General features: G+C 36.2%; 1 protein-coding gene across 3 annotated transcripts in view; it reads right to left on the bottom strand.

Annotated features, from left to right (window-relative positions):
* Nucleotides 1-959: 959 nt before the first annotated feature.
* The window catches only part of CDH12 (cadherin 12), a 539802-nt gene continuing 513131 nt past the window's right edge, over nt 960-27630 (bottom strand). For all 3 annotated transcript variants that reach the window (XM_058021180.1, XM_058021189.1, XM_058021198.1), the window contains 5 exons: nt 18980-19116; nt 12219-12340; nt 11484-11601; nt 6945-7196; nt 960-3429 (listed from right to left, as the gene is read on the bottom strand). In XM_058021180.1, coding sequence (XP_057877163.1) covers nt 2933-3429; nt 6945-7196; nt 11484-11601; nt 12219-12340; nt 18980-19116 — 1126 coding nt within the window. In that variant the 3' untranslated portion in view covers nt 960-2932. The remainder of the gene's footprint in view (nt 3430-6944; nt 7197-11483; nt 11602-12218; nt 12341-18979; nt 19117-27630) is intronic.

Genomic DNA, 27630 nt, shown 5'->3' with positions numbered 1-27630 from the left:
GCTCCCTAATTCTACTGACTTCATATCATCTCAGATGCCTTGACATATTTTAATTCCTGTATATTTCATATTTCTTTAATTATCATTTAAAAACTAAGATGTTAAAAACCTGACGAATATCTTCTAGAAAGGGAGTGAAAGAACATGGTATTAAACACAAATTTCCTCAATCCTAGGTTATGAATAAATGAAAAGCAATTAATTTAATTAGTTCTACAGAATTGCTTACGAAAAATACCCCTAGTATGCTAAAAGTGTTTGATCACTCTTCAAAAATGTTCTTCAAATATTTTATTTATTTATTTTAAAGGCACTCTTGTAAGTAATTGCATTTTTTTTTTCTAAAATCTTCCTGGATGTGTATTAAGTATGTGATAGCAACATCTCAGCTACAAATAGCTAAATGTAAAAAAAATTCACTTGATATTAAATTTTGGTATTGATTTAACATACAGCCACTCACTGTCACATACAGATTGTGTGTAGCAGCATGTTGAAGATTATGTTTTCTGTCTGCCCATTTTGGAAGTCAGGCTCACATATAGACTGTCCAACTTAGAAACAAATGCCTGCCTATTCAAGGTAACTAATGTTCAGCCAGTATGAGCTACAAATACAGAGAATTTCCTCAGGACCAAACATGCCTCATGGTGTCAAAAAAGTCAAACACTGCCCTCACTTGTGGTGATTTTTCTAGTGAAAGGCATGCAAAGGACAAACACAGTTGCTAAGAGCAGGGCTTGGCTAGAGTTTGGCTACAGATGTGCATTTTCAGACTGCACATCTGGAAATGATCAGAGTCAAAGGTATGTTTTAGTTGTGACAACAGGGTAGGAAGCATTGCCATGCACATGCTACATGAGGAAGCTTTGCTCATTAGTTGTGACTCTTGCATTAATCAAGTCTCAGTTGTGAGTAGTAGAAAATATAAATATTTCTTCTTTTATCCAGTGTTCTGTTTTAGGCCCATTGTGCAGCATGAAGTTGGTTTTGATATACTGTCAAGATGTGTGAAAATTTAAAACAATCTTCAACATGAAAACTTCTGTGCTGTCAAATGAGCTCCATCACTTCCTCTGCTTTCCTGACCCGTAAGGAGAGAGCTTTTATTGATTTAGTCTGTCTTTAGGAAATGCAGGATAACTTTCCTGAAAACAATAAAACCCACGTTTCCTTGTTGCCATTGGCTGTGTCTCTTCCTCAGCACACTGCTGGTAGAAGCTATGCCAATTGTGCTTTTGATGCAGCCCTGTCCAATTGTACTGAATGATCCAAAACTCATCTATAATGTGTTTCCAAGTCTTATTGAGAGAATAAGTTATATAATGTTGAAATACATTTACATTTCCCCCAGAGGGTAAAGGGAAACTTACGCACGTTAATATCAGATGTGTGAGCTAAGTATATCTGATAGTTATTAATTCTTTAGCTGTACAAAAGGTAAGCTATAGACCTGAGGTGAACAAAAGACTTCTGGTTCAAGAGAGACTCAGGCTGACCTTGGCAGTGCCATTAATCATGAGTAGAGCTCAAACAGATTGTATAGCACTGCAGAGACTTTGGGAGGAGAATAAAAGGATATATGCACTTTGGGAGCCATAAACCATTGTCTTACAAAATGTCTATGCCTTAGATCATCAGAAAAAAGTTACATAAAATAGTTTTGCAAGACATTTTCCAGGACATAATGCCTTGTGCCTATCTGAACTTCTGCCATCTGCACAGCTACATTTAGGCATGCGTATGTACATAAAGAGTAAACAAAAGTGCTGGTTTATATATTTATTCTGCTTCTGTTTAAATTTTGTCAAGAACAAAATTAAGAAAATGTCCAACCTCAAAAGTTTTTCTCAAATGTTTCCTGTGGGTGTGGCAGTTAAATATGGAAATATGCTGAACTGTAGCAGATCATCAATGGAAAAATAGCTATATTTATAATATATATGCTTATGGTGACTACAGAGTAACAATCTAAATGCAAAGAAGAGTGGTGTGGAGTTATTTACATGTATTTCTTTAGTGATACTTATAATGGAAGAGGTGTCTTTGTACTGAAAATACAGTAATAGTCTTTAAAAACCCTCTCCATTTTTATGTTCTAATAATAGTCTCATTTCAAAAGAAGCGGGAGAAACAAGGGAAATTTCCTTCACATCAAGGAATAGCTGCTTTCATCCTTTTATTATTTTGGAAAAATGTAGTATTCTTATGAACATTTTAAATATTCACCGATGTAAGTTAAGATCTTTTCCTTTTTAATTTGGGCTTTACATCTTCAAAGTGAGCAATAGCATTTTAAATTTAAATTCTCAGTGTAACTTTGGAAGAGGAAATATGATGTCTTGACATATTGGGTTTTTTTTAAAAAAAACAACAAACATAACCCCCAAACACAATGTACACACCCCCCTCCTCCCCCACAGTTCTAGTCATTAGATACTCCAGGAAGTGATCTCCATTTTTTTTCTAAAAGAAGTCAGCATGTTGCTATTGCTTCTTGTCTTAAAGTTCATGTTTGATTTACCATTCAGTTTTGTAACACCATCACAGCAGACAGCTTACCACTTAAATGATAAAAGTTTCAATAGGCACTTTAGTGGAATTACGAAAAAGCTACCACTCTTCCACCATGATGCCAGAAAGCTACCTTCTTTCTAAGTCAGGTCAGTAAACTGCACCTTGTAGGCCTGAGCTTGTCTCAGTGTAATTCCAGAGTAACAAAATAACAACAACAAAAACCTGTGTATATTACAGGATTTATCATTCTTTCTCAAATCAAACCAAAGCTGACGGTATGATAAATGTAGTAACTTGCTGGAAACAATTGCTGTCTTTTATAATCAAAGTAATTGTGTCTTATATAAAGCTTAGGTTTATCTTTTAATTTTGCTGTTGGTTTGCTTTTCTTTTTGTTTCACTGTTGTAGTTGTACTTAAGTGACTTTGTCAGGGTTATAACTTTCTTCTCCAAACATATCTGCCAAGATCTTAAAGCGAGGTCCCCAATCACTCAGATAGTCATAATCCTGATCTGCCTCTGTTGTGAGGGAGTCTATAGAGCTGAGAGACTCTGCAACAGATCCATTTCCTTCATAAGCATACGTTGCCAAGGAGTCATAAGGGGGTGCAGATGGATCTACATCATTTTCCTGCAGCCTTTGATTAATGAAATCTCTTATGTCTGTGTTATCTTCTGCTGGTGGTCTGTGGCGCGTAAAACGCAAGGTGTCTGGTTTTATGTCCCTGCGCATTTTATTATCTTCAATCACTTTGGGATTCCTCAGGGCACCTATGTCAAAAGCCTGGGTGTCCTCTTCTCCACCTCCTTCATCATCATAATGGATAACATTATCTCTGATGTCTTCTTTAGAGGTCATCAGGGTGTCTTTCTTCTTCTGCCTCCGTAGTGCTACATACAGTACTACAATAACTGTAATGAGAGACAACTGAAGTTAAGACATGCAGAGAAATAATTTGATAGTCTGACGACACATCATTATATCTTTCTTTGAAAGCCACAAGCAATCAAAGGGACTTTTGTCCTTAGAAAAGAGCAGTGCTTAGCAGTGCTGTAGCCAATGAAAAATTATATGCTCTTTGACATACGAATCTAACTTTCCTAAGTGATTGCTGTACTGGAGGAATTGCTGGAGGAAGTATCAAATAAGTTTCCTGCTGGCCTGCTCTACAAACTAATTGAATTGAAAAGGACTTCAGGTTTTTAGTTCAGAGAGACATTTAAAAATATTTAAAAAAATATTTTGCATAGAAAAATAGAGAAAAGAACCCTAAATTTGCACTTTGAAGACAAGAATAAAAAACTAAACCGAAACCCCAACCCAAAGAGTATTACAGAAAAAAGAAATTGAATTTTGAATAACAAATAATTTGAATAATTTCAAATTTTGAATTTTTGGAATACAGAAAAAAAATCCTACTGTATCTTTTTATACAGTACACTTCAGCTCTTCAGGGATCTGCTTCAAAAAATTACTTATTATAAGGTTCTGGGAAGAAGAAGGGTCTAGGAGAGCTGGTTGGTTTTCAAGTATCATGTCCTCCAAACTCAATAATGATCCAAACTGAGGAGCAGGAAATCAAGAAAAGGCAGCAGAAAGCCTGCATTGATGAATAAGAAGCTCTTATTTAAACTCAGTGATAAAAAAGAGGCATCTAAGAGTTGAAAACAGCGACAGGTGAGCCAGGAGGAATATGCAGTGCTAGTCTGAACACGCAGGAATGAGGTAAGGAAAGACAAAGCCCACATGGTGCTGTCTCAGGAGGGACACAAAAGGCAGCAAGAAGGGCTAGTACAAGTAAGACAGAAAGAAAGGGTAGAAAGGTAAAGGTGGGCCCATTGCTGAATGGGGCAGGGGAGCTGTTGCCAAATGACATGGAAAAGCCCAACCTAGCCAGCAACTTCTTTGACTTTTTTTTTTTTGTAAAGTTCTCCTTCAGTAATTTCATGTCTCTGAGACCAGAAGGAAGAAAGAAGACCTAATCCTTGGTGGAAGAGGATCAGGTCAGAAAATACTTGAACAAACTGGAAGCACAAGAGCATGGGATATGGTGAGATACAGATATGAATGATGAGGAAGGTGGCTGCTATCGTTGTGAGGCTATTTGTGATAATTTCTGAAAGGTCATGGTGACTGGGAAAGGTTTCTGACAACTGCAGCAAGTGTCACTCCTGTCTTCAAGTAGGGCAAGTAGAATGAGTTAGGGAACTAGAGCAGCCAGTCTCACCTTGATTTTTAGGAAAATTATGGAGAAAATAATTCTGGAAAATAAGAAGGGGCATAAGAGTAACAGGGATGGATTTATGAAGATGAAATTGTGCTTAACTCACTTGATAGCCTTCTACAATAAGGTGACTGGTTGATGAAGGGAGAAAAGTGCAATAATATTATCCTAAATCTAGCAAAGCTTTTGATATTGTCTTTCATAACAATCTTCTCAGAAAACCTGAAAGTGAGGACTATCCAAGCAGATGGTGAGGTGGATTGCAAAGCTGCCAAACTGCCAGACTCTAAAGGTTTTGAACAATATTTCAAAGACCAGATTGAGGCCAGTCTTTAATAAAATAGCACAGGATTTGGTACTGGGACTACTTTTGTTTGATACTTTCATAAATAGCCTGGATGGTGGGATTGAGTGCACCCTCAGCAAATTTTCAGGCAATAAAAAAGAGTGGTTTTGCCACTGTTCAAAGGGATCTCATCAGGCTAAGGGAGTGGGCCAAAAGGAACTCGATGATGTTCAACAAATAGAAATTCCAAGTCCCACACACAGAGAGGAGTGATTGCCTACTGAAGATGCTGTTGGCCAGCTGACCAGAAAGCAACTTGATGGATGAGGCCCTGCAATCCTGGTGGACAACAAGCTCACCATGAGCCATCAACATGCCCTTCTATCAAAGAAGATCAACAGCATTTGGGACTGCATTAGGAGAAACACTGCTAGCAAGTCTAGTGAGATGGTCATTGCCCTCTGCTCACCTCTGCTTATGCAGGGTTGGAGTTCCGGGCCCAGTTCTGGGCTCCTCACTAAAAGATGGACATGGACTCCCTGAAGTGAGGCCAATGTAGGCCCACAAAGATGACTAAGGGATGGGACCATCTGCCACACAAGCAGAGACTAAGAGAGCCAGGTCTTCTCCTTTTGGAGAAGGCACAGAGGAATCTTACCAATGTGCATAAATACCTGATGGATGGAAGTAAACAGAGCCAGGCTTTTCTGAGGGGTGTCCTGTCACAGGAGAAGAGGCAATGGGCACAAAATGAAATGTGGAAAAGTCCATTAAAATGTTAGAAATAAAAGGTTTCTTTATCACCAGGATGTCAAGCAGTAGAATATTTTGCACAGAGATGTTGTGGGGTATTCACCCTGCTCTAACTGGAATTGTGTCAAAGGAGACAGCATTCTTCTTGCTTCAAAATATTCACGTAAGTTATTTGGTTTACTTAGTTTTTGGTTTTGTTTTAAATTCTTCAGAATGAGTATATTTGTGAATTTAATTGCTACTCTATGGGAAGAGTGACCATTGGCCATTCTTGTTCTGATGTGAAATAATATTTTTTCTCACAACATTACATTTTGACACAGAGCAGAAATCCTGACTTATACCCACTATTACTCAGAAGCTATTTATGCAACCCTGAGTCTTTAGTAATTTACTTAAGTGGCACCTACATCATCCAAATGTAATGAGGTATTCACATGTTATATATTCCGTGTCAGGATCTATTTTTGGGTATACATTAGACTATCACGTGACCTTGGAAGCCATTAGTATCAAAACAAGGCATAGGCCAACATCTGTAAGACTGAGTCTGATTTCTGAAGCCCACATGGTGCCTGTATAAGCTTTAAAGTTGATTTTATTTCATTAGCAGTTGCTTCAGGCTATATTCCAAGTAAGATGCACTTTGGATAGGCTGTTAATAAGACAGTACATAAATATAAGTTAGAACAAATAATAACGCCACCTTATGAAATCAATGCCTGCCTAAAATCAAAAAGCTTCCTGTGAAGCTTTAAATAGATGTGGCCAGTAACAGTCTGTTACAATTGCTTTCTCCTCTTCCATTTCTTCATTCTCCTTTTGCTTAAGTGAGCATGAAGAATTAAATAAAAGCTCTTACTATGTTCTTACTGCTGTTACTGTCAGTAGGACTTGTCTACCTCAGTAATAATCTAAAAAATGGATCTTTTAATAAAGATATTGAAAATAATTTCAGAGAAAAAATTATGATTTGGGTTCCTCTGAAAACTAATGTAATAAGTGATATAGCATGGATTAGCAGATTCATGGTCATGAGCAGTGTTTTGGGGTATTCTTCTAGAAATAAACTGCCGCACATTTTCTATGGCTTTTGTTAAAAACTAGGGGAAGCTAGTGAATAATCACAGTAAAGCACTTTGCAGGGTTTCACGAGAACTAACCTAGAAGTATAACAATACACAACAAGATTGCAATCAAAGCTCCTGTGCTGAGGCCGACTGGTAAGAAGATTGCCTCCACATTGCAGGACTGGATGGTGCCATCAGAATCACATCTGCAAACACGGATGGTCAGAGTGTTTGTGCTGCTCTGGACAGGGTAACTGCTGTCTTCAATTACTATCGGAAGAAAGTACAGCTCTTGCTGCCTTCTGCTGTAGCCATTTCTCCTGGTTTCAATCCCAGCTGTGTTGTCTGTAAAACATGACAGTCATTAGCAGGGTTTAAATGCATACTTAACTTTAGCCTATATCACCTTCAATAATAGGCTGGTATTTCATATTTGAACCTTGGTGAATTACAAGCATTGCATAATTGCCTTGCTTTGCCATTACAGAAGGCATGGTATTCTGACTGGTACAGTTATTTTTTTCAGAGCCTGAAACAATTTTCCTTTTCTTGTAAACCTTTTAACAGCTGAAATTTCAAAGAAGACAAAAATAATTAAAAAAAAAAAACCAAAAAACCATTAAAAGCGTGCTTCTGAAGACTTTTCAGTTTTTTCACCTAAACTCCTTATATTCTAAGCCTGTGGTCCAAAGGATTTTGATTTGGTATGAATTTAGAATCATGTCTGAGTCAACAACCTAATTTCCTTAAAAATAAAAAAAAAAACCACCTGGACAATATGCAATCATTTCAGCCTTCCTTCCCCATTAAAAATAACTAGAGAAATTAAGTGAGTACTAAAAATTCAGTACAGTTTCCATCAATTAATCCACTTCTAGACTTTGTTGTTGCTTCACAGTCAGTTATTGATGCTTTTCTGAATCGAAGTAGCAAGCAATTGATGTAAAGATGAAAATATATACATTAAAAACAAAACTAAAATTAATTTGACAGGGAATTAATGAGATGAAAGAACTAAATGAAAGTAAACTGCTGCAATTACCATTTTTCCATCTCACATATATTTTTAATTATATTTTTTACAAGATGTCACATGATGGTTTTCATGCCTCAGAGGTTTGATACAAGGTAAAAGGATTAAGGGTGCTGAATTTCACATTCAAATACTGGTATGGAGTTCTGATTAAGGACAATTAGATGGAACCCTAAATATCCAAAATTAGATATGTTATGATTAGATGCCATTGAGAAGGTGCATAGCTTAAAAAAATACTTCAGACACCTCCTTTTCATCAAACTCAAACATGGACAGGTCAAGTTCAGTTACACTTAGTTTTGAAAAGGAAAAAATATCTCAGAATAGTTTGAATCAAAACAGCTTCCATCTTCAGCTTTTTATTTCTCTCTATAATCACTTGCACTGTATAAAAATTTAAGGAACTAATTTGAAGACATTCAGTTAAATCTTATTTCTATTATTTTTTCCATATTTCTATTATTAGAATGATTCATATTCTTTTATTTTTTCTTCTAATTGAAACACTGAAGATCACTTTAAAAGCTTACAATGCAACAAAATGACTTTCCATCCCCCTTTGAGAAGAATCAATCAGATAAACCTCTTATCTCCTTGGTTTTGAACAGTTTTTGTTGCTATTTTATGACCCCTTTCAATTGTTCATAGTTCTTTTGAAAATATGGGCACAGGTAGGTGTTTGAACTCTACACAGGAGAGTCTAGAGAAGCTGAGATAGCTTCTGGTTCTTCAATCTGTTGGCAATAAATTAATTTATAGGCTATGTGTGAGAAAAGGAAATTCTGTCTGTCGCATGAGCAATGGAGTGTACTCCACATGGAATCTGCCCTCCAGAGAGCAGAGTGAGGCCAGCAAAGCAAAGCATTTGCACTCCCTTTGGAAGAGCTCCAGCTCTGCCAGGGCATCACTTCTATTAACAATTAACACAGTGGATTGGTCTCAGTGCTGCTAAAAGGCAACCTTGAGCTTCTGTCTCACTCCACAACTCATTTAGTTATATTCCGAAGTTCAGGGCCTGGCTTCTCTTGGGTGCAGCACAAGAATACCGGCTGAAGTTACACCTGCTGAGGTATCAGACCACCCATGATTTTCAGTTGTATAGAATAGCACAGGGATTAGTGCTTCTTGATATATTTAAAAATTTTAAATTCCACCTTTACTTGTAAAAGCGCTAATTGTACTGCAGTGAACAACACTGTGTCCTCAAAAAATAGAAAAAAATTGCTTTCACAATGTACCTGCTTGTTACTAACATAATTTCTAACTTAAAAGAAAATGGAATTTGTCTTTAAAAGGTTTCTCCAGTGAAAATAAGGTTGTGTTACTACACCTCTAAATTGAACAGACCGTTTTCCACCTTTTTTGGCCAACAAAAGGCGGATGAAATTACAAGACAGGGTTTTTGTTTGGACAGATTTTTTTCCTAATATCTTTGCAAATCATCAATAATGAAAAAAAAAGGTTTTTATGGCTTTTTTTGTTCCTTACATTGTAACAAATTGCATACTTCTTTTTTATATTTTTTGTTTTTAAGTGTTAAGAAATGCTTTTAAAATTTTATATCTTGGTGGTTTCCACTTTTTATCAGAATATTGCATTTGTTTTTATACAGTAATGAAACTTCATTAACAGATTACTGAGATCCAAATCATTTCAGTATCAACATTACTGGTTTAAACAGGGAAATTTAATTATCTAATAATATTTGAACAATTTCCTCACCAACCTCACATGCTTTTTACAAAAGCTCTAATTATCGTATAGACTTACTAAATTTAAAAATTATTTTGATGAATTAAATCTGTTAAAATTACCTGAGAAGACTTCTTTTTAAAGCAGAAGTTTGTAATTATTATTAAAAAAACAAAAACAAAAACAAAAACATAATCCTTGTTGAAGTTAAAGGATATTTGAAGAAACAGAGATGAAAAAAAAATAAGTTAAAGCTCTTACTTTAAAGAAATATTTATAAAAAAAATAAATTAAAGGTATTTAGAAATACATAGTATTTATGTTCTAAGACTATATAATTGTGAAGATTCTACCCATATGGGCCTTAAAATATGTTCCAGAGCAAAGTAATGCCCTAATCTTCCAAGAACAGAAGTAAGGGAACGTGGATCTGTTGTAAAGTCATCCTTCATATTCATTGAGCTCTCTGTCTCAAGAAAACTGTTTGAATGCCATTTGATAAAATGAGTTAGATCTACATAGTTTTGGTTTTATAAGATACTATTATTCATGTCTACAATATTATGAATGGTTTCACTATATTCTCTATTTAAGAAACCTTAAGTGAAGTTCTTGGCTCACCAGTTCAGTCTTTTTAACTACCTATGACACACAAAGATAAAAGTCACTATTTAGTTTCAGAATAAACCATTTTCATTGTATCAGCCTCATAGGAGAGCTATACATAAAGAGAAAAGAGGCACAGTTTGTTTTTTCAAATTTATTTCTTCCTGAAGTTTCTTCAGGATTAATAGTGGTTACCTTATGTAGTTGGCTTTAGTTTTCTATTACATAACAATGTCAATAGTGCATGGCTTCAAAACTTATGTGGACCGTATACATAATTTAAATGCATTTTTAAAAGGTTGAGAAAAAGGCCTTCATAATTATTTCAATTGGTGTATTATTCATTTCTAGCACTTTTAAGGGCTTGGGTCACTTAATTCACAAGAAAGGAACCTTTACCTTATGAACTATGTAACCTCAAATTCAAATTGAAAACAGCAATTAAAAAATTAAGAATTATGCACTTTTTTAGATAGTGATATTTATAACCTGCACAGTCGAATGTTTTTGAACTTTGTTGAATGGCTTTAGATGTTCTTTCTTTGAAGTGTAATTTAAATTTAAAGATCATCTAATAGCTTAAATACTTCTTTTTTTCTTATTTGAATAAAGTAGTTAGTGATGAAAATTTACTACAGTTTTGGTTTAGCTGTGTCTGTTCACAAGACTACATCCTTGAAGATCCTTACAGTAGAAAAAAAAATTGTGTTTTTTTTTTTTTTGCCATCTAACAAAAGAATTCAAGTTAAAAAGTAGAAAAAAGGATATTCAGTTATGACAAAAATTTGAAGAAAAATCAGGGATGTCAGTTGTACAAATTACAAGTTATTAAGGATGTTGTACCTCAGCAGCTCTGTAGATATTTAGAACTCACTCTTCTGCAGGATTACATATCCTCAAGAAAGCACAATATCTGGGTACTTTGAAAATGGTTAGCAAAATCATAGTATTTAAACAAGACAGCAATAGTGCCTTGTTTAAAGGTATACCTTCATTGGCATATGGATTCTTCCTGAGATACTGAATGATAAAAGGAAGAAAATAAAACAGGTAGCAGTGTTTTTGAAGGCCTGTAGGGAAATCTCAGCCTTTGGTGTTCTGACAATTCCTGCCCCTAAAAATAAGAAAAGGTGCAAGACCTGAATTTATATTAATATAAATCCCAGATAGTTTAGCAATTAGAAATGTCAAAGAAAAATGTTAGGTTCTGCAGACACAACTGCAATTGAAAGTAAACATATTTGTCATTGTAACTACAGCCTGCTGCTCTGAAAGAGAGTTATGGGTAACCAACTTACTTCTGTAGTCATGGACTGTGAAGTTTGGGTTGTTGGAAGCCTCAGATGACAGTTTGAAGGAAAACCTTTGCCCAGCTGGTGACAAATCTTTATCTGCTGCAGTGATGGTCTGTATCACCTGAAACCAGATTAATTCAGAATCAGTTCACTCTTCCAAAAGAAGCAGTTTTGTAGAAGTGCAAAGTGAAAATCAAACAAAAGTGTTGAAAGTGAGATCTTGTTGGATTACTGTCATTCCTTTAAAACACTGCACAATGGAGGCAAGAAGTCTGAATTCCATAACCACCAGAGAACTCAGGTCTTGCTTTGACATATCTGATAAAAATCAGAAACATTTACTGTATATTCACAGTATTTATTATTTATTGTTTATAATAAAATGCTGCTGATGGCTTTTGGTTGAATGGTTATGCTTCACTTCATCTGCTACTACTCCTGTCACAGTTACAACCCTTTCAAATCCCTTTAGAAAAGGGATTCTTTCTCCTCTCATAGCTATTAAATGCACAATAAAGGGTGGCTAAGGCCCATACAATTGGAGAAATTTAAAAAAAAATAGACTGCAAACTGACCATAAAAGTCAACAAACAGAATTCCAATATGTATTTCCAACACAGACATTTTGTTTGTAGAAGAATTCTGCCCATGATATAATTTTTAAACCCAGAAATTTCTACTTCTATAAATAATAAGGAAAGAAAAAGCAAAAGAGTAAGCATCACAAATTTGAAATACCTGTCCTGGCTTGGCATTTTCACATACAGATGTCTCATAGGGAACTGAAATTTCAGGTGGAAACTCGTTGACATCCAAAACATTTATTATAACATTGACTTTGCTGGTTAATAGTGGGTTACCTATAAATAATTTTAGAAGAAAAACATTACATTTGTTGTCATCACCAGTCTCATAAACTGACATAAACTTGTGATCTCAGTACTGTGGCTCCCAAAAGCCCTTGACTTCCATTTATTTCTGATTTGAACTAAGAAAACAGAACCAAACTTCTTATCAATTTGTACCAGAATTTGATCCATTACTCTTCATGGGTTAAGGAATCAGTCAGGGTGATTATGTTTAGAGCATAAATGGAAAAAAAGTGAAGTTGAACTTGTTATTAAGCATGCAAATTTTTCTCTGAACACTTTTCATTAAGCCTGTGGAAAACACTTCCAGTGATTAAAACTGAATTCTGTTTTCCACAACTAAATGCAGAAAATCATTATTTATTGCCTAGCCATTTTTCAAATCTTCAAGATATTAAGGAGGAAAGCAGAGCATACCAATTTAAAAGACAAATAAGAGAGAAAGATATGAAAAAAGAAAATCTTGCTGCCAGCCAGAGTCAGTGTTAAATTTAGCAGTGGAACACTCACAGCTAGCATTCAAATATTTGCCCATATCCTGAAAGGTATTTCTTTAACTGCAAAAGTGCTTGCAGGCAGCAAATACTTTTGTGCAAAAGAAATGTTAAACAAAAATACACACCACATTTCTTTCCACTGTCCTTCCTCTATAGATAATTTTCATCAGTCACTCGATGCATTTTATAAACAAGTTTACTTGCAAGTGCAATGTCTGACAAAACAGAGACCCTAGTACAATACAAAGCACATCATGTTCTCTTTTACTTTATGCTGACACCTCCTGCAAAATAGCAAATATGTGAAAAATAGTATAGTTGGTGAATCAAAACTATGATTATTTTATCATTTTCCACTTGAGTGGCAGAAACAGTTAACTATGGAAAAAATCTATGCTATAAATCAGGTTGTTGTAGGACTGACAACGTGAGATCATGTTCTAGTACAAGAGGAGCTGTCTTGAATCTTCAGGAATAATTCATAGAATCATAGAATGGCTTGGGTGGGAAGGAACTTTAAAGATCATCTAGTTCCAAGTCCCTTGCCACATACAGAGACACCTTCCACTAGACCAGATTGCTCAAGCTCTCTTCCAACTTGGTCTTGAACACTTCCAGAGATGGGGCGCCCACAACTGATTCCTCAACCCATGTGCCAGTGGCTCAGCACCCTCACTGTAGCAAATTTCTACCTCGTATCCAATCCAAATCCACTGTCTTTCAGTTTGAAGCCATTTCCCCTCATCCTGTCACTACATGCTGCTGTCAAAACTCCAGCTTTCTTGTAGGCTCCCTTCAGGTACTGGAAGGACACAATTAGGTCACCCCAGAGTGTGCTCTTCTCCAGGCTGTAAAAGCTCCATTGTCTCAGCCTGTATTCATAGGAGACATGCTCCAACCCTCTGATCATCTTTATGGCTCTCAATGGACCTTTCAAATTATTTGTATTGGGCACTTGCTTTGCAACTTGTATCATCCTTGGCATTTCATTTGTTTATCACTAACACAGCAAAGGGCAAAGTCTCTTCACATTGTCACCGTAAAAAACAAAAAAAAATTGCATGCTTTCTTCCTTATTCTTAGGAACTACTAAATGCAGTAGTAGTTTCAGGGGGCCTCGGTTAAAACCAAAGGTATTCCCCAGTTATTTCCTAGTTACACAGGACTAGCTGCAAGATGAACTTTTTTTTACCTATTTACAAGAAGTAGATAAACTGACCAATCTATAAACACATCTTGGAACCTAGAAGATGACGAAAATGCACTACCCAGATCACACATTTGTAGTCCCTATTTAATAGCAAAATATTTAATATTTATCGGAGAAAATATATAAAGACCTCTCTTTGAATTCTTGTTCATTTTCAATTCAGCATCATCCCTCCGTGCAGAATGTCTCTGTGGAGGAGTGAATTGTGCACTACAATCAAAGACAGAGTTTGGTCTAGCAACTAGGAATTGTGCACTCATTCTTTAGGTGCCTGAAGAGCTGAAAGAAATCTAGATCACTTGTTCACAGTTGAATTGATTCCTTTGTATAATGGGAAATTAAAAAAAAAAAATTAAGAAGTAATTTTATTCAGTAGAGGGCAAGACCTCTATAGAGAGATCAGAAAACCCCTGAACAGGTCAAATTCACACAGCTACTGGGGGAAACAATTTGACTTCCCTCCTAGCAGTGCTCACTGAAAAGGACACAGCAACCCACATGGAGTAACTCAGGCTTTGCTTTAGATGTTTTTGTGTGTCTGTGTTCATTTTAAGGTGCAACACTGATAAATGGGGGTTCAGGACATATTCTTCAAACAGATTAGAGATCATACATTGCCACCACAATACAGGCATAGGTATCCATTTCCTTTTATAAATACGTTCACTGTGCCTTTCCAATAAAATTTTTGAATGTATTTAAAATTTATGCATCATGTACGTGAAAATATCAGATGGTTTTGATAATTTCTGTTAGATATGTCAGTTTCTTTAGGAAGTTTTTAGGTCATATTTTTGTAAAGTAGCTTGTATAAATTACTTTTTTCTACCTTTTGCAACAATTTAGGTAGTATGTGACCTATATTTTTCAAATCAACAAAAGGATTTGATGTTTTTCCCTCCTCAAAATCACAACAGGATAGCATGCTCTGGAATATGAGTATACTTTTTACATTTATTTCTCACTGATGGTATCTGATTTATTCTCTCTCGTTCCTTGAAGGATATATTGGAGGCCAAAATCTTCTAAGTATTCCAGTAAACTAGAATTTGCACAAATGGTGTGGAAAAGGCAGACATGAGAGTAAACAGAATTACCAGAGCCTAAGATGAACCTATTTCAAGTTTTCATTCTGTTTACGTGATTTTTTCTCTGGTTTGCACTGTCATCACTTTAACTCCTTGTATATATAAATGAAGACTGCAAGAAGATTGTGTACAGCTTTGAATTCATATGCAATACCAAAGACCTGTAATACTTGATGTGAGCAAGCATGAAGAATTGCATTTAAAATACTACTTTGCAGACTTGATCTCCATTTTCTGTGCTTTTTGGTTGATGTTTCGCTCAAATTCAAGTCTTCATGAACCCTGTGAACACAATTGTGACGTATATACTGGTACCACTGAGTCACTAAAAACATCTGCTTATGCCTTTTAAACCCAGATTACACAGATGAAAAGAGAAAATGGCTAAAACATGAACCTAGAAATTAAGAAACTGATTTCATGTTTCAATTCTGCCTGTAAGATATAGAAAAATTAATTAGCTTCATTAATTTCTTTTATCAACTTAATTAATTAGTTGACTTTATTTTCCCTTGTTTTTCCTGTCTGTAAAACAATGACCATCCTGCTTCCTTTTTTTGCTTGATTACCATCATTTGTCAGCATCTTAATGGTTCAAAGCCATTACAGCAGTAGAAAACATGTAACATTCTTTGAATAATGAACTTGTGAAAATCCAAAGTATCTGAGAAAATAGATACTGACTATTGAGGAGAAGTTCAGATTCTTTAATCCCAGTTATGGTACGCAGGAGAAGATCAACTCCATCTTGTGATTTAGGGTGAGATTTCTTTAACATTCTAAAAATTTGGAACTAGGCATAGCTGAGTTAGGAAGATGGTTTGGACAGGAAGGATTATAACTTCATTTTTATCCTTACATTATGCCTTGAGGATAGGAAAGCAGAAGTAAGTTCTTATGCATTTTATCCATCTCCTCTTCTGTAAAATGGAGAAAAAGCACTTCTATACTAGGTAATTAGGCAGCATATGGAGGAATTTTGAAAACTGGACTGTGGTTTTTTATGCCAGTATGCTCTTATGGCAGCTCTTGGTACAGTTTTGGCCCACAGCAACCAGTGATCTTGTGGACAATTCACATGTATGTGCTGGGAATTAGTAAGGGCAGGGACTGCTCTTAAAGGATCACTTTACATGTGGGGACTCTGGAAGGTAAGAAGGCATAGAAATAAGCTACTTCATGCCAGCTGGCCTTTGTCCTTGAAATGAATGACAGTCATGTTTAATTTCTTAGTTTGGATAGGTTCTGTGGCATCAAAAAATGTTCAGAAACAGCAACCATGCAGACTACTAGGGTATTGATTTATTCAAATTATTAAGAAACAAAACAACAAGCTAAAATGAAATATAGTCATGTAATGAAAAAAAGCACAAAGGAATTGGGAAGTGAAATGGGGGAAAAAAATGTGAGTCTGAAACATCCTCCACCTGCTCAACCACTTTGTCCTATACAAAACCTGAACTTTATATCTATGAATGGATTAGGGATGTTCTACATTCAGCTGCCTTCTCAGCATGCCTGCAGAACAATCATCCATCTTCTGCTTAAAAACATTTCCATTTAGGGACAATTCAAGAAAAGTTAGTTTACAGAATGACCATTAGGATGTGCCTAAAAAGTGTGGGAGGTGTTGTTGTTGTTGCTATCCTCTCACAATGAGAAAACAAAATTTTAGCAATTACATTTTTAAAATAACTTAATCTGTTACTAGCTATGAGTCTACTTATTTATTCTTATTTTATAAAGACATATTTTATATATATATATATATATATATATATATATATATATATATATATATATATACATATGTATATATACGCACACATATGTCCTTATACAGAGATAAAGTCACCAGGAAAATATTTCAATAACAATACTGTCTGTTCTTTTCTGAAGAAAGTTTATGCAGCTAATTTCAATACTGGGCCACTTTTTAAAATAGTCATGTATGTGTCAAGGCACTTCTCAGTGTGTTTTTCCTGTGATAAGGGATGACAGTTTTAGTTTCTATGTCAGCACTGGACAACAATTTTTTATATCAATATTTCTTCAAATATAGCAATTTTCCTTCAATCTTTTTCATTTTTTTTTCTCTCTAACAATTATATTTTGCTTTTGTGCAGTGTGTCATCCCTCAATCCTCCACCCTTATTTCTACGCTCTTAGTCAGACAATTGCACATAATGTTTTGACAGTTACTATAGCCCGAATCCTCCCAAATTTTGCCAGTTACTAGTATAGTAGAGATATGGCAATTTTTACCATTATAGATAATGGTCAATATATAAATATTTTGGGATATGCTGCAATAAAGCACAGATATGTTTTAGCTGCAGTTTCTTAGTATAGCAATTGATAAAACTTGGGATATCAAAATATATACTATTTGCTACAGCTCGGCATAAATGTCATAGTATTATATATATGTGTCCATGGACAAATAAATTTCAGGGTTTTAGACATCTTTAGTTACTATTGGGAATAATAAACAGATTTAAATTAAGTTTATGAAAACTCTTTCCCTTGCTGCAGGAAAAAAATTAGAAATCTCAAATGTCCTTTGCCCACTACTAAGCCTAAATAGTTGAGCTTTACTGAAACATAGACAATGATGAGACCTTCTTTCTGCATCTGCCTGCCTTTCAGTTTCTCTGGAAAAAAATTACATTTCTGCTGTTTTTTTCTGTGAGCATATACCTGCACATATATCTCCACGGACTCAACCACTTCTGACAGCTTAGGCTTCTCTGTTAGTGTCTTTTCCATCTAGGGATAAAATTCAATCGTTCATTTGACCGGTGCTCTCTTTATATTTTCAGGTTCCCAGGAGTGAGCCCATTGTTCTTTTTGAGATAACTCTAACTGAGAATTCGGGGGGTTTTTTATCTGAAATAATATTTACCATCTCTGCTTTCCAAATCTCCTACTTCTAGTTAGTAGCATGTATTAATTTTTGAAGACTCAGCCAAACAATACATTGAGGAAAACATGCTATTTTCTACAGAAACTTGCCTTTTCTGACACATAAACAACATAGAATGAATAAGAAATACAGCGTGACCCTCTTCTACAGCGTATTGATGTCAACAGAAAGAATTCTGTGTCCTTTGCACAACTGCTAAGTGACCAAAAGATTTGTATTCAAAGCATGAGATACACCCATGAGAGTTAGAGTTTGACAAGAAAATGAATGAGAAATGCCACACACATGGATAGCAATGAAGAAAGTTGCAGGCACATAATATAGTGGAAGAAATGACTTAGTAAAAAAAAGGCTATGGAGAAGACATAAAGACAAGAAATGAAATTATCCCACCACAAATCACACAGGAAAAGAAAAGAAGGGGTTAGGCATAAAATTTTGGGCAGAGAGAAGAGATAAGAGCAGAGATGCAGCACACAGATTTAAGGCATTAAATCTTGATTTAATTTTAGTGTACTTTTTATCTGAGTATAAAATGACTCTTTACATTTTTCTGCCTTCAAAAAACACATTGACAGACCTGTTATTTGACTAACTTAATTTCATATGAAGTGACTGAGAAAATCAGAAATCAGAACTGGAAGGCACCCATACAGCTCCATGATGACAAAATATTTTTCAGCTTCTAAGGGAACTGTGGTTACATGAGATCTGCTAGCAAAACCTTACTAAACAGGGCTGATTGAACTTCACAATTATCCTCATGAGTCTGGGAAAATGATATTCATTGAACCTTCTTAAATAAACACTTGGCAATTCAAGTAGTCTTCACATTATATTTATACCTGATCATTATATTCTGAGAAAAATACCATATTAGCATATTAATTCAGTTTGTGTCATACTTACTAACTTTACTTGCAATTATAGACAAATTGTATTGTGCTGTGCTTTCTCTGTCCAGTAATTCATTAGTAGCAATGGTTCCTTCAGTGGCATCTATTGTAAAGTAGCTGTCCACATCATTCTTCCAATCCATGAAGTATCTGTATGTGAAAAATATTAAAGTAGATGCAAATGTGCAAAGATTACTCATTTATCATAGCAGCAGTGCACCTGCCTCAAGTTTTGTTATTTTTCTCTTCACAGCTATTACCATCCTTGCAGGAAGAAGACAATAAAGAATGATTTGTTTATTTCTTTTTTTGCTGGGTTCGAATGCTCAAGGGGAAATGGGATATAATAAAAGGTTTAGTACTCCTGGTGTTCAGATTATTTGAAAACCTTGAAGTCCCAAGAAGTTGATGCACATCTTCTGTGACCCTGACTACTTATATCAGCCACTTTGGAAGCACTATACAGGCTAAGAGGGAAAAAGAGAAAAACTATGTGAAATAGGGCTTGAAGTGATGAATGGTGATGAAGACTGTGCCAGATCTGGTCTCTTTGCATCCATTTTTAGCTGCAGTGGGCTGGACATAGCCTCACAAAGAGGTGTCCCAAAGGATTTTGTCAGAGTAACAGCAAGGGAGATGGAGAAGAGTATGTTTATTCCCCCACATATATAGGATCAATAAATAGCACTTTGCCTTTGTGAAGAATAGGCACCTTTCACTGGACCTGTGTGGAACAGGGAAATACCATTGTTTTGCTTTATTTTGTTTTGTTTTCCTGAGCCCTTATTTGTCAAGAAGTAGGAACATAGAACAGATTTAAAACTAGAAATGTTTACTTATTTCTTATTTTCTCTAGTGAGGAATAAAAAGCAGAGATCTACCTGGTAATACAGCTGCTTAAAAGCAATGTGATAACTATCCCAAACCCATTTCCCTTAGATGCTAATTAATTTGAAAGTCTATTTTAACATTTGATGCTACTGTTTGTAGTGATAACAGAATAATATTTTTTCTGATGCAATTGCCTCCAGCTACTAATTTCCTTTTCATTGTTAGTCTCTTCATACCTTTATAGTGCTTCTCAAAAACTAGGCACGATTAAATTGAGAAAGCCATTTGTGAGCAGTAGGCAATAAGAACAAAATGGCACTCAACAAGTACATTCAGAAGATTATAAAGCCTAGAGAACCACTCCTATGGCACCTAATTTCATGTAAACCAGTGAGAATAGGAATAAATCTGCTTTTTCCTTCTCTAATTAGAGTTATTTATGTATTTAATATAAAGGGAACGGAGTAAACACTATATTTACTTCTGTAGAAGGAACTAATGGTAGAAAGGCATATATGTCATATTCACAAAGAAAATATTTCCACTTGGTACTAAGAATGCCAATAACTCTGGAAGACTTGAAGAGTAAAAAAGCCACAAAGAAGGTGATATGCTCATTTGGAGACATTTTGTTCAAAATCACAAAAATATTCCTATCTGTAGATGAAAAAGGTTACTTCATCAATTGACAGGCATCATTACCAGTTTACAGCTTTAATTAAAAAGCCTCAGAAATGGTTTGCTAAAGGCAGCATGTATCCTTTTACACAGTTGAACAGTCACGTTTTCTTGAATAGGATATTATTATCTACACATATTGCAATTTCAATCTCTCTGTTCAAAATTTTCTTGACATTAAAATTATGAAAAATATATAAACCATTTATTAGAAATATCATTATCCTAAGATACTCTCTCAGGAACAGCAAAATTACTCTGTCAGGCTTTGCATGTTTAATAAATTATAATTTCTTCCAAAATTAAATATGCAGCAACACACAAATAAATGAGTTCAAAGCATGAGAAAGTAACTTTTCCTTTATTTCCCCTTAGGAAGATTGACATTGTCTGAGTACCCTGCACATTGCAGCATGAGCCAGGGGAAAAAATACAGGCCTTAATTCAAAGCAGCATGTAGGGGATGGCCTCCTTCACTGGGGGCTTTGAAAGTACAGAGAATATATTAGGTATGAACACAGTTGTGTTTGAAGAGAAGTTCAGGCATGAATATTTGCAGGATCAGAGTCTGATACTCTGTCTGGAAGCATTCCCACAGGTGGTAACTTCATGCACAGGCCCAGTGTGCCTATTCCTGAGCATAAGCACCAACAGCATCAAACTCCACAGTAGGCACTGCAGGGATAGCATTACTCCTGCTGGTACTTCTGGCACAATTCCTCATGGCTTCCATGGAAGTGGGAATTGAATTAAATCAGGCTGTTGTTTCAGCTGCTCTCATTTTAATAGTCTACATATCTAATTAGACCACCAAAGGGAGAGGTATAGGAAGAATTGTTGGAGATATACTGTCTAAAAGAGATAAATAAACAGGAAAACCTGCAAACAAGCATCCATTCTTCCTCCTTTTATTCCTTCTCCATGTATAGTACCCAAGAAAACATACCTAGCAGAAAATCCTCTCACAAGCAGATCTTCTGGACACAGAACTTCTCCCAGGTATATCAGTAAGTCTATAAAGTTTAAGAAAAGTGGGATGGGACCCCACCTATCTGGTCTGAAATGGAAATTTTTTGGGACAATCCAAGGGGAGGTTACTTTTGACAAAAACCCTAAGAAAATGTAATTTTCTTTTATAGGCAGAAATTGCTCTTTCACACACTGATGCTCAAGGTGTGATTTTTCTGTAAATAGGACAGCAACACCTAATCTCTTTCTAAGGCTAACTGCATAGCCTGAGCTCTGTCCTTAACATGGAAGAGATGCTTTGAAGAAGAGAAGAAATGGGAAAAATGTCTCCAACCAGAAAAGTCAGTAACTTTCCAGAGATGAACGCAGATATCTAGGACATAAAGCCTGACATTTCTTGTGAGATTGGGATACGCAGAGGAACACTGTTGAAATACTGCTATTAGGACAGCTGTCTAGATCTTCCAGTCATGGTCTAGCAGTTTGAAGCAACTGAGGTTGGTTTATTTGACTGCTCAAAGTCCCTGCAAGACAGACCATGGATAAATGCACTAATCCTAAAAGGCATTTCCTTCCTTGAAAAGTTAGGGAGAACTTGTTGATATAGGACAAAGCAGAATTATTTTTCAGATGTCCCTGTACAGCCCTGCCTCGCAGCTCTCAGTACCAGACATTGATATCATTCATATTCACTGTCAGTGAAGAAATTTTGACATATATGTTTCGCTGAATACTCTTTCCAGCAGAGAAGTATATTCCAGGTTATATTGTTGAAGGCAGGGAATGTGTGGACAGGTATATCTTTGCTAACACTGTCTGGGTTTTCTCAAGAATAGCTGCATGTGGACATCATGTAGGACAGAAGAGAGAGAATGAAAACATTCAGTTTATAAACTTATAAGATTCAAGCCTAAAAAACTCACCCAGAGTCCAAGATAACCTCTTAGGACCTCCAATCCCCCTGGCTAGACAGTGATGCTGCATGTCCCTCAGAACACTCCCATGGAAGAGGGCTCACCTCCATTCAAAGAGAGGAGGACAACAAGGAAGGCTGAGTTGATTTCTGCCGCAGCACAGAAGGTGGTAGTGCTTGATGGAGTGCTATTGAATAGATGAGTGACAGCAGGTCATCCTTGTGAGGATAACAGCGACTCTGAGCCATCAAGCAGACAACTGCAGTGCCTTCAGACTGTTATGCCATGAATAAAAGAACTGGACAGCTCTCCTGGGCTGCTGGAGAAACCCGTGTGACAACTTGCTCTGAAGGGATGGGAGGTGGCAGGATGCTAAGGAGGCTGTGAAGCTTAGGACTCGGGATGTAATTTTTGGTCTTAAAAACGTGGAGGGGAAGATTTCTCCTGCCTATCATGGAAAATGTTCTTGATACTATGGTCATGTAATTTAAGCCAGGAAATGAGCAAGGTAAGACATCCAAAGTGTGTGCGTTTTAGAGGAAGAGAAAACTGCTTTAAAGCTACGCTGGGAGGATTAAAGCCAAATGCCAGAGGTAAAACTCAAGGATTGACCTTAAAGAGCACTAAAGCACAGATGATAGATAAAGTGAAAGATAAAAAGGTAGTGGCAGTATAAGATCAGCATAACCAAAATTAGGCATTTGAAGGTTAATGGCTTCTGATCATTGTGACTTTGTGCTCAATAAACATTTCCTTAAAAATTCCTGTTGATTTGTTTTTAGTTTGAGAAAGAGAAATAACCAGGTGATAGAGGAGCTTTACAAAAATAACTTTAATTTGTCTCAACTCACCCTTTGCTGATGTGGAGCACATTGCATACTCTAGTACCTAGTGACTTAGAATGCAGGCTATTTTTAAGAAAAATATTGCAAAGACAGGTATGGGGTGAAATAAAAATTTACTGTAATGTGATAGATTACTATTTGTGTATATGACCTTAAATTGTTTAAAAAGCATTCACTTTAAGTTTGACTTCAAGTCAAGCCTGAAAGAATTTAAAAAGCTAGAGAATGAAATGTGTTGAAGGATACAAGCTATGTGATCTCCAAAATCCCATCTTGCCACTAAAATTTACTTCCTGCAATTCTAAATCCATTCACTGAGTTATCATTGTGTAAAACTCAAACAAATCTTGTTATCATATTTACATGCATAAATATGAGAAACTCTATGTTAGAACTTTATTGCTCTTCTCAAATGTAAGTGCTAAACTCTTCAGCAGATTACTGGAAGTATCTTCCAGTCCAGTTAACACAGAGGGGTGATTTCAATGATTTTGCTAGAAGTGCAATCAAGAATTTTCAAAATGAGTCCCCAGCGTAAAAATATTGAATCGAATACTCCAGCATAAGCTTTTCCAATTGCTGAGCACCTTTTATCTATTGGAAAAAAAGAGGTACAAAAGTCCATCAGTCCCTGCTGTCAGAGTCCCAGCCACCCATTGAACAAAGGTTGCTGGAGGAGTCAGATGTTCTGTGTGAGCTCCCGCATCACAAGGGCACAGACGCTCATCAGCTGCAAGAATTCATCAGCACGGTCTGCCAAGCATTCGTCTGCTCTGGAAACTCTCAACAACGACAGATTTCTGCTTGTTGCTGTAACCCATGCATGCCTAAGGAAGTCATTGCGTTCAAACAGGTCTAAAGAAATTTAACAAAACATTTTATTTTCTTATGCTAAATGATACAGTCATCTGAGTATTTATGACTAAATAGGATTGTGAAATTACCAGTCTTTCTCAGGGCTACAGCACTTGACTCAGAATTACATTAATTTATTTTCTTTTCCATATCTCCTTTTGACTTAAAAATTACCCTAGACTTAGTTTATTGTGGTTTTCTATTAACTTGAAAATGTTGTTTCACACAGTGTTACAGGAGCAGAAATGCTAAAGCATCTTTTTTCTCCTCTGTAATATGGTAGTATGAAGTAAAATGTCATGTACTGCTTGCTCGACAGTAGCAGGCAGGTTTGCATATTATTCATGCTGTCCTGCACTAATAAAATTGCAATACAACTGCAATAATTTATACTGCCCTTTACACTATACAACCCAATAGCTGTTTTGTTGTAGGCATGCAAACTATTATATATGTAAAATATTAGATATTTTAAAAAATTAAAGTGCTTGTTATAAAAAAGTACTTGTTATATAAAACTTGTTATATACTTACTTGTTATATACTTACAAAGACTCTGTTAATATAAAATATTCTAAGAAATAAATTTCTTAGTATAATGAAAATAGATAGGACTTCTCTTTTGCAGAACTCCCAGTTTTAATACTCTGGGTTTAATATTGTGGTATTCTGCTTGAAGGAAGTAAATGCAATCAAATTTACCTATTTTCACATAAAACCATCATCTGATATATTCACACCTGTCTTGAGTTGGTTCTTACGTAGCAGATGCTGTTCCACTAGGTTGTGGGGTATTATTTTTGTTTATATGTTTTAAATAATTTATTGAGCCATCTCCCTTAATGGCAGCAGAAATTTTCTGTACCTTTGCAGAATATCTTCAGAACACCGCTGAGGCATCAGAGACCAAAGCAAAGGAAAATTTGACTGGTCTGCTGTCAGATCATATCCCTTCATCATTTCCCTTTAGTAATCTCATGGATGCCAAGTAGATCATAGAAGAACCCTACCCATGCCAATACATAACAGTCTCAAATATGTTGGTTTTGTTTTTCTTTTCTTTTTCGAAGGAATACTAGAAATGGAGGATAAATAATAATAAACAAGCAAACAAACAAGCAAACAAAAAGTCATCAATGGAGAAAACCCAGTTCTATCTGAAGTGTGCACTCAGCAGAGTCACAGAGGGCTTCTGCTACTGTTCCAGGTTAAGTAGCTATGTCCTATCCTGACCTCCCTTCCTGCTTTGAATCAGCATTATCCTGGTGTTCTCTCAAATGCAATTTCCTTTTCAAACAAAAAGGGAGAGTTCGTAAAAATGTATTTTGGTTTCAGCTGCTTTGTGACCTCACTAGTGTCACAAATGGGTCATTGCTCAGCTGTGCTTGCAGAACTTATGTCAAAAACCACCTGAGGTGTGATGCTAAGTTTGCATAATAAAATGCAACCAAAAATGAGCAGCCAATGTAGTTGGTCAACTTTACTGTCATATAATAACACAAAACCAACAAGGGGAGCATACACTGAACATTTTCAGAAGCATTACTTTGTTCCAGGGTGTCAAAAACTAGAGATGCCTGTGTGTTTGATGCTGTGGAAGTGGCAGAATTGTCTTTATAGAACATCACACTTGACACACCTAAAAAAAAATGCACCCTCAAGTTTACTGACATACTAAAATATTTCTGTCAGTTTAACTATGTTTTTCATTCAGCATTTCACACAAAAAGCCATAATCCTACATGATTTTGCAGAGATTTTCAAATGTATAATGCACTGAGGAAAAGCTTTTGTGATAGTCCAGGCTGAGTGCTTTTGAAGATCCCAGTGCAGTAATGTATCTAGTCTTTTAGGAAGGATAGTTTGCATTAGTTAAAATATTTTAGCTTAAAAACCAGAGAATTCTGGAATTAGTTTGACAGAAGCTAAATAAGTTCTGTCTTTGTATCCCCTTCCAAAGGAGTTCAGCAGTATAATTTCTCAGAATGCTGTCCTGTGATCTGTACTTCAGCCTTCCCACAATGAGTGTTGTCTACAGCCCATGAGGTGGTGGTGATGTTAAGAGAAGGACAAAGAGATTGTTACACCCTGGGTGAAGGTATGAAAGCTTCCTGACATTGTTCCATGCTTATCATTTGCATGTCTTTCATGTAACCCTTGATCTACCACGAGAAAAAAAAAACTGTTTGAGTCTTTGGAATATTACTTGACTGGGTTCACAGTCCTTATACATGGCTCCCTACTTCTGTGATTTTAATCAGGAGGTAGAAGGTTTAGTGATGTTAGGAGTCATTATCTTACTTGGTCTGGAATGAGTAGTATCACCGCAAATAAATTACATTTTTCTCCTTTGGAGAAGATCAACCATTATGCCAAATTAATTGACAGGAAAGCAGTGGCTGCAGACAGCCAAACTAATGACGGGTCAGAGTGAAGCGAAGGAAGCTGTTAAACTTTTCATAAGCCTCATAAATCTTACATAGGAATTTTAGTAAAACATGGTAGGTAATATAGGAATTAAAATGTGCAGCAGTTCTGTTATCAACCCTTTCAAACTGGCAATTCTGCCTGTCTACAACTTCCTGTGATTTCTCTTCCTTCTGCCTTTAAAAGGTTTTGTTCATTTGCTTATCTGACCCTCCAGTCAGCTCCACTGTCTGCTCTGCATTTCTCATTACCAGCTGAGTATCTTATCAAAAGCTGTTGTCATTTGGAAAAAGCATTGTTTTCATTCAGTCTCAACATCATTTTTCCTGCTTCATTGAGCAGGCAGAACTGCAAGACAGCCAGGCAGAGGGAAAGCTTTGTCCTGCAATTTAATTAAGTCTCCATTTTTGGACTGTGAGCAGTAGTAGAAGGCATGTTGGACTTAACACCCTCACTCCTGGCTTAGCAGTCAATCCTGCTACTGTGGGAAAGCAGTAGAGCACTTTCTATACCAGTACTACACATTATAGACCCTGAACACCATTTCACCCCGATTTTGAAAGGTGTGCATTTGCCCTTTGCCCTGCTGCCCGTGCTCTGTTCTTTCCCCTTTCATCCAGCCCATAGCAGGAGAACCCACCCCCTGCATCCACCAAGGGACCCAGGCACCAGGGGCACATCTCATGCGTGGTGAAGAAGACAAGGGCTCTTGCTTGGCTGGTTTTAGGTGTGGAAAGAGCATGCTGGAATGAGTGTCTGGATGTGTATGAGTATCTCTACTAATGGACAGAGTGAGTATAGAAAGATGGAGCAAGTAAACCTGAATGAATACCTCCAACCCTTAAGAAAGTTGAGAGGGTTAAAGCAGATGCTGTGACTCCATCAGATAGTCAGTCTCAGTAGACGCCTAAGCTTTATTTTGCACTTGGGTGCATCTGACAGAAACCCAAAAGGATAAGACAGAGGTGACTCCCGGGCTGCTGTCCCATGCCTGGCCTGGAATGCTTTGTCTTCTGATAAAGTGCTAAGGCATTAAATATCATAAATACAATAAAGGAGAGCTGGCCCACTGGCATATATCCAATATAAATAATCTTTGATTGTTTTATTTTGCATCATGTAAATACATAAACATTAGCTCTGTT

Source organism: Melospiza georgiana, chromosome 1 (assembly GCF_028018845.1).
Source record: "Melospiza georgiana isolate bMelGeo1 chromosome 1, bMelGeo1.pri, whole genome shotgun sequence".
Classification (NCBI taxonomy): Eukaryota; Metazoa; Chordata; class Aves; order Passeriformes; family Passerellidae; genus Melospiza; species Melospiza georgiana.
This window is presented reverse-complemented; position numbering and strand designations above follow the sequence as displayed.